Here is a 9,487-nt window from a genome sequence, read left to right on the forward strand (position 1 = left end):
CTGCCAGCGGGAGAGTTGGCGTCTGGGGGACATCCCATCCTGCTCCGCTACTGACAGAAGGGAGCACAGGCCTGGAAAGAAGAACACGTTTTGATTTTATTCACAACAGCTCGTTACAAAAGCAGGAACGAAGGGCAGAACCGGGTGCCTTCTCGTCACGGGGAGAAAACGAGCCTTCGTTTCCCCGGAGCAGGGCCCGGGGTCCTGTGGTGGGGAAGAGGCCGGCGGGGGCAGCCCCGCAGGCGGGAAGATGGCGGGCTGCCCCGCCGCCCCCCGTGAGGGGGCAGCGCCCTCGGCGCGGGGGGACGGCGGGGAGCTGCGGGCGGCTCAGGGCGAGGCGGGCTTGTCGGGGTTGTGCATGTGGTACGCGTCGCTCTCCTCGTCCTCCGGCACCTGCGGCGCGGCAGAGCCCCCTCAGCGCCGCGCCACGGCGGCCCCTCACGCCGCGGGGCGACAGCGCCATCTTGTGCCGCCCGCTCCCGCCGCCCCGCTCCCGCCGCCGGCCTCCACCCCAAAAGCCCGCCTTAGCCCGCCCGTCCCCCCCCGCCTTACCTCCCAGTAAATGTCGTCCTCAAAGCAGTTCTCGGCGGCGGCGTCGCCCCACACGGGCAGCTTTAGGATGGCCCCTGGAAGCAGGCGGGCAGGGTGGTGGGCGGGGGGGCATCATGCCGTGTGAGATGCAGGCTGGGTGCGGATGGCCGGAGTCCACCCATCCCGACAGCAAAGAGGGCAAACGCAGCTCTGGCGCGGTGCTCGGTGCTGATCCCCCCAAACCCATTCGACCCTGCTCCCCCCTTGTCTGCCCGGTTTCTCCTGCTCCTGGGGGTTTTGGGCTGGTTCCCGCTGCAGGGCGTCCAGACACGAGCAAGCCAAGGGCTCGCAGCCCTCGCAACGCGAGTGGGAAGGACACATCCAGCCACAGGCAGGAGTACATGGATGCCTCCAGTTCGTCCACAGGCTCGACTCAACCCTCCCCGCTCCGTGCTCCCCTCCTGCTTACCCACAAGGGCCCCCCCGGCAAAAGCCATCAGCAGAGACACCACAATGCCGGCCGCCTGGAACCCTCCTTGGACACTGGGTGTCCGCGTCTGGTACGTGCCAGTGAAGTCAAATGCCTTGATGAACCTGCCAAGGGCAGAAATGCCAAGGCTTGCTCCTGGTAGGAGTTCTGGAGGAGCCGTGTTGCCTGGCTCCTGCAGGGACACCTCCCCATCCCTCTTCTGCAATGGACTAGGAGAACGTTGAAATAACACAAAACACCACTCACTTCCTTCCCCTCTGGCCTCTAGCAAAGCTTTACCTAGGAGGAGCCCAAAATATAAACATTTCTTTTGTATTTCAGACCTTCAGCCTTAACTGCCCTCCCCAAAAAACAATGCAGGAATAGAGGGAAGAGCACTTCCCCACCCACTGTGCCCTAGAATAATGCCAAGCAGTGGGGTTGTGGCTCACTTTTTGAGGCCACCAGAAGTCAGCTGCAAGAGATGAGCCTTTTACACTTCAGTGAGCCAGACACAGTCAGTGCACCCCATATTTTTGAGGGGAAAAAAGGGCAGCTTGGGACAACTAACAAGGGCTGTTAATTGCTCCTTGCCCAAGTTGCCCCAGGTAAAATCTATTCTCAGGGAAGATTTTCATGCTGTCTTACCCTTCCTTTCCATATACATCCTCTGTGGCTGCAGCTGCAGTGATAGCCCCCACAATGCCCCCAATAAGGCCCGGCATGGCATGAAGGTTGTGGATGCCGCATGTGTCCTGGATGTGCAACCTGGACTCCAAAAAAGGCTGAAGGGAAGGGAAGTAGAGAACGATCAGGGATGTAAGCACATCCCTGGAAAGGATTAGTTCCTTCCATGGTGGACTGGGATAAGCAGAGAAGGAAGAGGGATACTGTGTCTTATTAAAGAGCCAAGGGCTTGTAGACAAAGATGTGAGCCAAGCTCAAGATAAAATAATAACACCTCCAAACACTCTCCTGTTGGGAGACTGAACCTTCCTGAGCATTTTGGGGCAGTAAATGGAGTCAGAAGTGCATCTACATAAGGGACGGTGGAAGGGAGGAACCCTCAAAGGGAAATGAGTCCATTTATGGTCTCCTTAGCGGGACCAGGGCTGCAGACCCCTAGAGCAGCACTCACCGTGAGGTAGACATACCCCACCGTGGACACGATGCCACAGATGAACCCAACAATGAGGGAGCCGTATGGAGTCAGCATCATCTCCGCACTGGTGCCCACGGCCACGCCACCCGCCAGCGTTGCGTTCTGGATGTGGACCTGCAGAAGTAACCGCCGTGTCTTGGTATCTCGGGGAGACAGCAATTGCTTAGGGATGGTGCAAAGTGGGAGAATCAGCTCTGAAAATGTTTCCAGAGGAAATATCAGGGCCCATTTTCCTGCTTGTTGGTGAAAAACAAGAAAAGAACAGGCAGCCTCTGTCTGTAGCACAGGCGCACATAGACTCCCACTCCCTGTACCACACACATTCTTTGCATCCACAAATCTGGGTGGGGAGTTGTGATGAGATGGAAATTGTCTCACCCATGTGTCACGCAAGCTCTGCTGTCACAGAGACATGTCACCCACACACATAACACGTACAAGTCAGCCCCCCGATTGCTCATGAGCTGCCGCGCAGGCCCTGCTCGCCTTGCTGGCGCGTGCTGCCAAGGATGCTCTGCAACATGCCCATCAGAAGCTCTCTGGGCAGAGCAAGTCCAGTCCCTGCTGTGACTTAGGTCCACCACATGCAGGGCATCACCCTGCACCTCAAGCACTGCAGGACTCACTTTCCGCTTGCTTATTCAATGTAGCCTCGAGGTTTCTGCCTGGATGCTGGTTCCATCATCACACCCTGAAACCCACCAAAGGACCAGGGACAATCATTTCCTGGACCCTTGATCAACCTCATTGTAAGTCCCCTGGGCAGTGCAGGGCTCTGCTCCCAGCTTACCATGTCAAGCTTGCCTTTCTTCTGCAGCATGCTGGAGAAGGCCACTGTGGTCAGGACACAAGCGGCCAGCGAGCAGTATGTGTTAATGGCAGCCCGGTGCTGGGCATCCCCATGATCAGAAATTGCTGAGTTAAAACTGGGCCAGTACATCCATAGATACAGGGTACCTGGTGGGATGGGGAGGAGAGGACAAAGAAAGGGAAAAGAGAGAATACAGGGATGGAAAAAACCTCTAAAGAAGATCTTTCTGCACATGGGGAACTTAAATCCCATAGTCCTGCTGCCCCGGAGCTGCACCCTGCCGTGATATGACCGGTATCAGGAGGGGATGGCAAAGAGGGGGAACCAAAAGGCATCCTTGTCTTCCCAGGCACCATCTCAGCCCAGCCACTGATGAAGGGAGCTCAGTAGCTCTGAGAGGTGGAAGACCAGGATGCAGAGCTTCTCAGCCCCAGATGCCAGTTTCAGTTTGGTTTTCCCAGAGACACAGGAGGGACCAGCCCTCTGGAGCCGAATGGTCCGCATGTACCAGCGCCCCTGAGGCAGGGGGTGACTCACCAATCATAGCGAAGAGGTCGGAGTGGTACACGGAGCCCTGTTTGTCCTTACTCTGCTCCAGGTTGGGTCTGTACAGGATGCGTGTCACTGTGAGGCCAAAGTAGGCTCCGAAGGTGTGAATGGTCATGGAGCCACCTGCGTCCTTAACCTGCAACCATGGGAAAACAGAGGTTTGCTTCTGCAATCACCACTCATTCTGGAGCTGAGGTCTGGTTTGCATCATGGCCAGCTTCTCTGCCCACTTGTCCTTCCAGCCTGCACTCAGTCATGGGGAGAGGTGGACAAGAATGCTCTGGTCCTGCTATCTATCCTGCTCACTTCGTCCCATGCATGGCCATGGCATTCCTCTTAGCTTCCCCTCAGAAGGCATTGAGGCAGAGGGGAGTTTCTGGCCTGTCCCAAAGGCAAGCAGGTTGCAGCGATGGCCAGGTTGGCTCCCAAGTGCACTCAGGTCTTCTGGGAGCTCGTTTGCTTCCCAGCCCTCCAAGCCCTCTCTTGGAGGGCAGGAACCCTGCCTCTGTCAGCAGACATCTTGTCCTCTTTGTCACCTGATTTCCTTCTGCAACACCCATATTCCAGCAGAGAAAACAGATGAGAGGGAAATCTCAGGCATGAAGACAGTGACTGGTCCTTTGTACTAAGACTCCTTGTCTGCCCCAGGAGCCCTGGCAGAGGGACCCAGTGCTCTTGAATTGCCAGGCTTGTGTGTAAAACCCCAGATCTCCCTTCTCAGGAAATTACCACCTGCTGACCCCCTCCTTCATAATCTGTCTACTTTTTCTGCCTGAATTCTTGCATTTCAAGTGCTTATGAAGGCAGTGGCTTGGTGAAGCCATAGCAAAGTGAGACAATTTGGAGAGACGCAGAGAGGAAGGAGCAGAACCAAGCAGGTGCTGCCTAAAGCCTTACATGAAGCAGGTTGAGGAGGATGTACTCGTTCACTGCGAAGAGCGTGACTTGAAACAACGTCATGACAAGGAGCTGTATGGGGCTGGTTTTGCCCAGGATGGCCCCAAAGGCAATGCACACAGAGCCCACGCAGAAATCAGCATTGATCAGGCTGGAAAAGGGGAAGGAAAATTGTGGTGTAATAAGGAAATACTCCTCTGTAACTCACCTTCACCCACCCACAGCTCTCGAGATCCCACCTGAAGATGCACAGGCGATTAGGAGACAGCCCTGGATTTCCCACTGACCTCCCTCCTGTCCTTACATACCATCCGGGAAAGGTGCTTTCCCCCAGATTATTTAAATAATGTGGATCATATTTGTTCTCAGCACTGGCATCCCTGGTGCTTGGCTTGGGAGTAAGGGGTGATGCTCATCTCACATTTCCCTTTGAGCAATACCACCATATGGCAGGTACCTTTGGGCTAAAAGGTGGAAAGCAAGGGGAGGTGTGCGGAAGGAAGACAACACTTCAGAGACTTGTTTGCACAAGACAACAGAGGGGCAGGCGTTGCCAGCTGCTTGGCTCCCACCCCAGCTCTTCCACTGGCCAGTCAAGAGGTGGCATCCCAGAGCCCATCTCCTCCTTACTTCTCTACTCCAATGAGGATCTTCCCGCTCTTGAAAGAGTGGAACCATCCTTGCATCAGGAGAGCCCACTGGATCCCAAAGGCAGCAAGGAGGAAATTGAAACCCACAGCTCCGAATCCATAACGCTTGAGGAACGTCATGAGGAAGCCAAAGCCCACAAAGATCATCACGTGGACGTCCTGGAAAGCTGTGCAGAGGGAATGGATTGTCATCTCTGTGGGGACAGCAGGGCTGCAAGCGCCATTTGAATTCGGTGGTGAAAGGAAACAAACTGCATCGGGGCAGCAGGGGGAAATTCAAGAGAAAATGTGTGTTTGCCCCATAACGCCACATTTCTAAGTCTGAAAACGGCTCAGCTTTCAGAAACTGGCTTTTGGTTAAAAGGCTCAGTCTTGAAAGTAAAACATGTTTATTAAAAGCTGCATGCAAGAGAAGACCAGAGACTAACGGAGTGTACAAAGGAAAACATTCCTCTATTCACATTGGTTTTTCCCCTTTTGTAAAAACCTCAGAAAATGTCATGTAAAATAAACTGTGAAGTTTTGTTAAAAACGTGAATGGTCATTTTGGGTCGGTCTGTTCAGTGCAAGGTCCTGGTGATGGCTCAGAGCAAGAAGAGTACAAGGCCATGGGAAGTTTACAAATACATTTTTAAATGCTGCTGAAATCAGTGGCAAAATACCCTTGAGACCAGTATCCCATCTTGTGAGATTTTGAACGCTTAAACCAGAGAGACCCAGTTCTTCCCACAAATGCTCAGACCTGCTAACTCAAGACCCTCAGATGCCCTTCCCTGGGGGAAACCAAACCTGCGTGAGCCTTTGAAAGAACTTCTCGGTGCAGTAAACCTGCTGTACTTTTTAATGCTGCACTTTTCTATCAGATAAGAATCACTTTGCAATTAAGTGAGCTGAAATGCTGCATATTTACAAATTGAACCATGCAAACCCTCACAGTGGAGGCCACTCTGTCCATGAAAAGAGCAGGAGACCCAAGGCTGGGATCCCCCGCTGGGAGATTCCCACCAGCAAACCCGTACTGTAGAACAAGTCAACACTCCCTCGATGGAGCTACACCAGCAAGTTCTGCATTATGCAGTGCACAAGCCATTATAGTCACTATAACCAGCAGCGTCTGTGCACCTCAGAGAAGGCATAAGCTCAGGGCAAAGGAAGTTCAGTGACTGAGAATCAGCCCTACCCCAAGCCTGTGCTGAAATCCAGCAGCCCCAGATCCACTCCCGCAAGGACAGTGGGGCTGTATCTGCTGCTTCCGCTAAGGGCTGGGTGAGGTGTAGCTCTGCAGAGGCTGTGGCTTTTGTCCTTTGGTGCTTTACAAGATCTTACGACTCATTTAAGGACAAGCATTTGGACAGGCTCCAGCAAAGTAGCTCCATGTTGCAGAGACAGGTTAATCTGCTTGTTTTTAAAAATGCCCCCCATGCCTATGAAATCACTTGTAAAAAAAAAAGGAAGGAGACAAGCTGCAGCTGGCACTGTTTAGCAGAGGTCATTTCTCCGCGTGTCCTAAGAACCAGTCTTCCTAACTCTGGTTTAACCATACAACCCCTCAGACTTTCCCTCTGCAGCTGTCTTTATTCTCCCCACCTCTCTTCTCCAGTGTAAGCCTCACAACACACAGCTAGAATGACGTGCTGCCATTTGCATTACATATGCCCACTTCCACCCTAAAACCAGAAACACACAGGTCAGAATTGAAACTGTGGACTGTGCATCCTCCGAAAACACAGAGGATCCCCACTGTGTGTTAGACCCTGTACAAACCCAGGAGGAAGAGCGGGTCTTGCTTCAAACTGCACCCAGTCTAAAGCCTTTTTCTAACTCTTGCATTTGTTTTCCCTTGGGAAGAATAGCGTTGGCATCACCCAGAGGCAGCCCAGGCACTGCCATGCCCTAAAGGTTTTGTGACCCCGCTTTTGCAGGAGGACAATTGCCATCACTATTGAGAGGAAGTGTTTGGGCTTTGGGAAAGCTACCTATGCTGAATAATCTAATTTCTTAGAGAGCAGATGAGTCACCCATTAGGGAACATCAATGTGCAATTCAAAATGAGTCCACACTGACTGGACATGGTGATGGGCACCACTGACACAACCACGCACAGGCTTCTCTCTGCCTGCCTTCCCAGTCCTCTCTGGGCTTGGAGGACCTGTCAGTTTGTCACTCCTACCCCACTGCCATTGCAGACAGGTCCTATGGACAGCAGCGGTCACGGACACATTAACACAAATGATGCTTGGGTGTTCAACCATCGCATTCTCTTCTGAGCAGTGCTGGATAGACAGAGGGATCAAAATGCCAGGGCTTGGCCACCTTGCCATGTTTGTCCATCTTTGCAGAGAGAGAATATTTCTGATTAGATAATGGAGAAAAACCAGCTGGGCTTTTGGGCACGTAAGCCCTTCCTCAGTTCTGAAACAGAAACTTAACTCAAAGCTGAACTGAGATAAGCAGTTGCTCTTAGGTTGATTTAGTTGTGCGAACCCATGCAGCCATTTGAGGGGGAATATTTGGTGATGCAGAGCAGGGGTGGGATACGAGGACAGAAGAGCTGTCACATCCTTAGCTCCTACAAGCTCTTTCTTGGACCCCGAAGTCTTCCCAGCACACCAGTGACAGTCGCAGCCCTCAGGCACTGCTGTTGCTTCATGCCAAGCCGCACGGGGTTAGTCCCAAGGGCAAATCTTGAGGGAGAGCCCAGGGCAGCCACAACCGTACACTAACCCGGAGGCCAGCTAAGCAGCAGGTTTCTGTAAGCAAATCCCTTTCTGAACGAGCTAATCCTCAGCAGCTACAGGTTTCTATAGTTCCTTTGATTTAGCAGGTGTTTTTAATGGAAATGTTCTAAATAGATGCATGACTCAGGCCTGTTGCTTCCTTGGAAACAATTGCCTACAGAAGCAGCCTGTTCTGAAAGGCTCACAAAGATGACCAGCCCTGGAGATCAAAGCCAGCCAAAGGCACAGGCTGGCCAGAAGGGCTTTAACCACCTGAATAATCCCCGTGGCAAGATGATGCAGCGACCCAAGAGCCCTGGGAACCTGGCACGTTAGGAGGACTCCGGCATTGAAATGCCAGTAGCTAAAGGGTAATTTACTGGCGAGGGGGAGGATGTAGGAAGGGGAGGAAGATGTCACAGGATCTCGACAGCCGTTTCTCCGTATGCACAGAAAAGCTTGCTCTGATCCAGAGCTGAGGGAGGGGGCAGCAAGCTGAAACTTGCAGGGTGCTGGGAACACGTCAGCGCTATTCCTAGAAAAAGAGACATCACGTACTGGTGTCATGATACCCTGCTGACAGAGCCCCAAGAGCACCGGAGGGCCACGAGGCTTTTCGCTTGCTCTTTGGTGTACCCCAAACCAGCCTCAAGGCAAGAGCCCGACTTTCTAGCAATCAGTGGAGATGTCGCCTCTGAGAGGCTGTGCCATGGGATGGGATGGGATGGGATGGGATGGGATGGGATGGGATGGGATGGGATGGGATGGATGTGGGGACCACCCAGCACCAGGACTAGGTTTCCCGAATACTCACATGGGTATCGGTAGTAGAAATCATTCTCTATGTCACTAGTCAGGTTCATCTCTCGCTTCTCTTCCTCCCAGTGTGCATCGGCTTCGGGTCCAAAGCGCACAAAGACCCCAAAGAGGACGATCATGGCCACCTCCCAGAGGAGGCATACGAGCGGGAGCCTCCAGCGCATGTACGTGTTCTTCGCCATCCCCTGGTGCCTCGGCCGCTCCATCCGCAGGGATCCCCGGGGCCCCGGCAGACCGTGTGAGCCCGTGTCCCCTGCACCTGGCCAAGGCTGGCGACATATATGTAGGTCGGAGAGGGTGAGGTGGGGCCCAGGGAGGTGCCTGTGGCAGGATCACGTTTCAGAATGCGGGAGCTTCAGCAGGCTTGCTCCTCTCGCCCTCCTTCCTCCCTGGGAGGAGGGACAGGTCTCAGCACCTTTTCGCTGAGCTGCTACGAGCACCTCTGAGCCCTGCCTCCCTGGGGACGAGTAGACTTGGAGACCAGTGCGAGTGGGGAGTGGAGCCTGGGTGTCCTGCCCCCTGCTCTGCCTGGCCCCACACCCCTTCCCTTCCCCTTGCAGGAGCACCCTGACCCTCGCCACCCCAAGCACCCTCCTTTCCTGCGCTGGGTGCTCCCCTTGCCATCCCTCCTCCAGCTCTGCAAGCACCCCAGCTGGCACTGAGGGTGAAGGGAGGGTGTCCCTTGATCCAGCTCTCAGCCGTCCTGGGGTGAGACTGTCCTGCTCCTTGCTTTGCAGCATGCATCTAGGTGGAGATGAGTGGGGACAGGCTTGCCACCCCATGCAGCCCAACTCCCGGAGCCTCTTGGGCAACACCAAACTGCCACCAAGGTTCATTTCCTCCTGCAAGCCTCTGTCCTGGGTGCGGAGATGGGGAGACACA

General features: G+C 54.0%; 1 protein-coding gene across 1 annotated transcript; it reads right to left on the reverse strand.

Annotated features, from left to right (window-relative positions):
• Nucleotides 1–327: 327 nt before the first annotated feature.
• RHCG (Rh family C glycoprotein) lies at nt 328–8,811 on the reverse strand. The gene is made up of 10 exons (XM_086471626.1): nt 8,601–8,811; nt 5,050–5,236; nt 4,420–4,570; nt 3,511–3,658; nt 2,953–3,119; nt 2,139–2,276; nt 1,649–1,785; nt 1,001–1,125; nt 553–626; nt 328–393 (listed from the first exon to the last, which is right to left on the reverse strand). The coding sequence occupies exons 1-10, from the start codon at nt 8,809–8,811 to the stop codon at nt 328–330; spliced, it is 1,404 nt and encodes a 467-aa protein (XP_086327752.1).
• Nucleotides 8,812–9,487: the final 676 nt, after the last annotated feature.

Source organism: Leptosomus discolor, chromosome 11 (assembly GCF_034619465.1).
Source record: "Leptosomus discolor isolate bLepDis1 chromosome 11, bLepDis1.hap2, whole genome shotgun sequence".
In the NCBI taxonomy this organism is placed as follows: domain Eukaryota; kingdom Metazoa; phylum Chordata; class Aves; order Leptosomiformes; family Leptosomidae; genus Leptosomus; species Leptosomus discolor.

Excerpts from the sequence above, each read along its gene's own strand:
- RHCG (XM_086471626.1), bottom strand. The coding sequence starts at position 8,811 with ATGGAGCGGCCGAGGCACCAGGGGATGGCGAAGAACACGTACATGCGC. Across the intron at positions 4,571-5,049 it reads ATCCTCATTGGAGTAGAGAA|CCTGATCAATGCTGATTTCT; the intron begins GTAAGGAGGAGA and ends CCCCTTTTCCAG. Across the intron at positions 1,786-2,138 it reads TGGGGTATGTCTACCTCACG|CCTTTTTTGGAGTCCAGGTT; the intron begins GTGAGTGCTGCT and ends CCTTCCCTTCAG.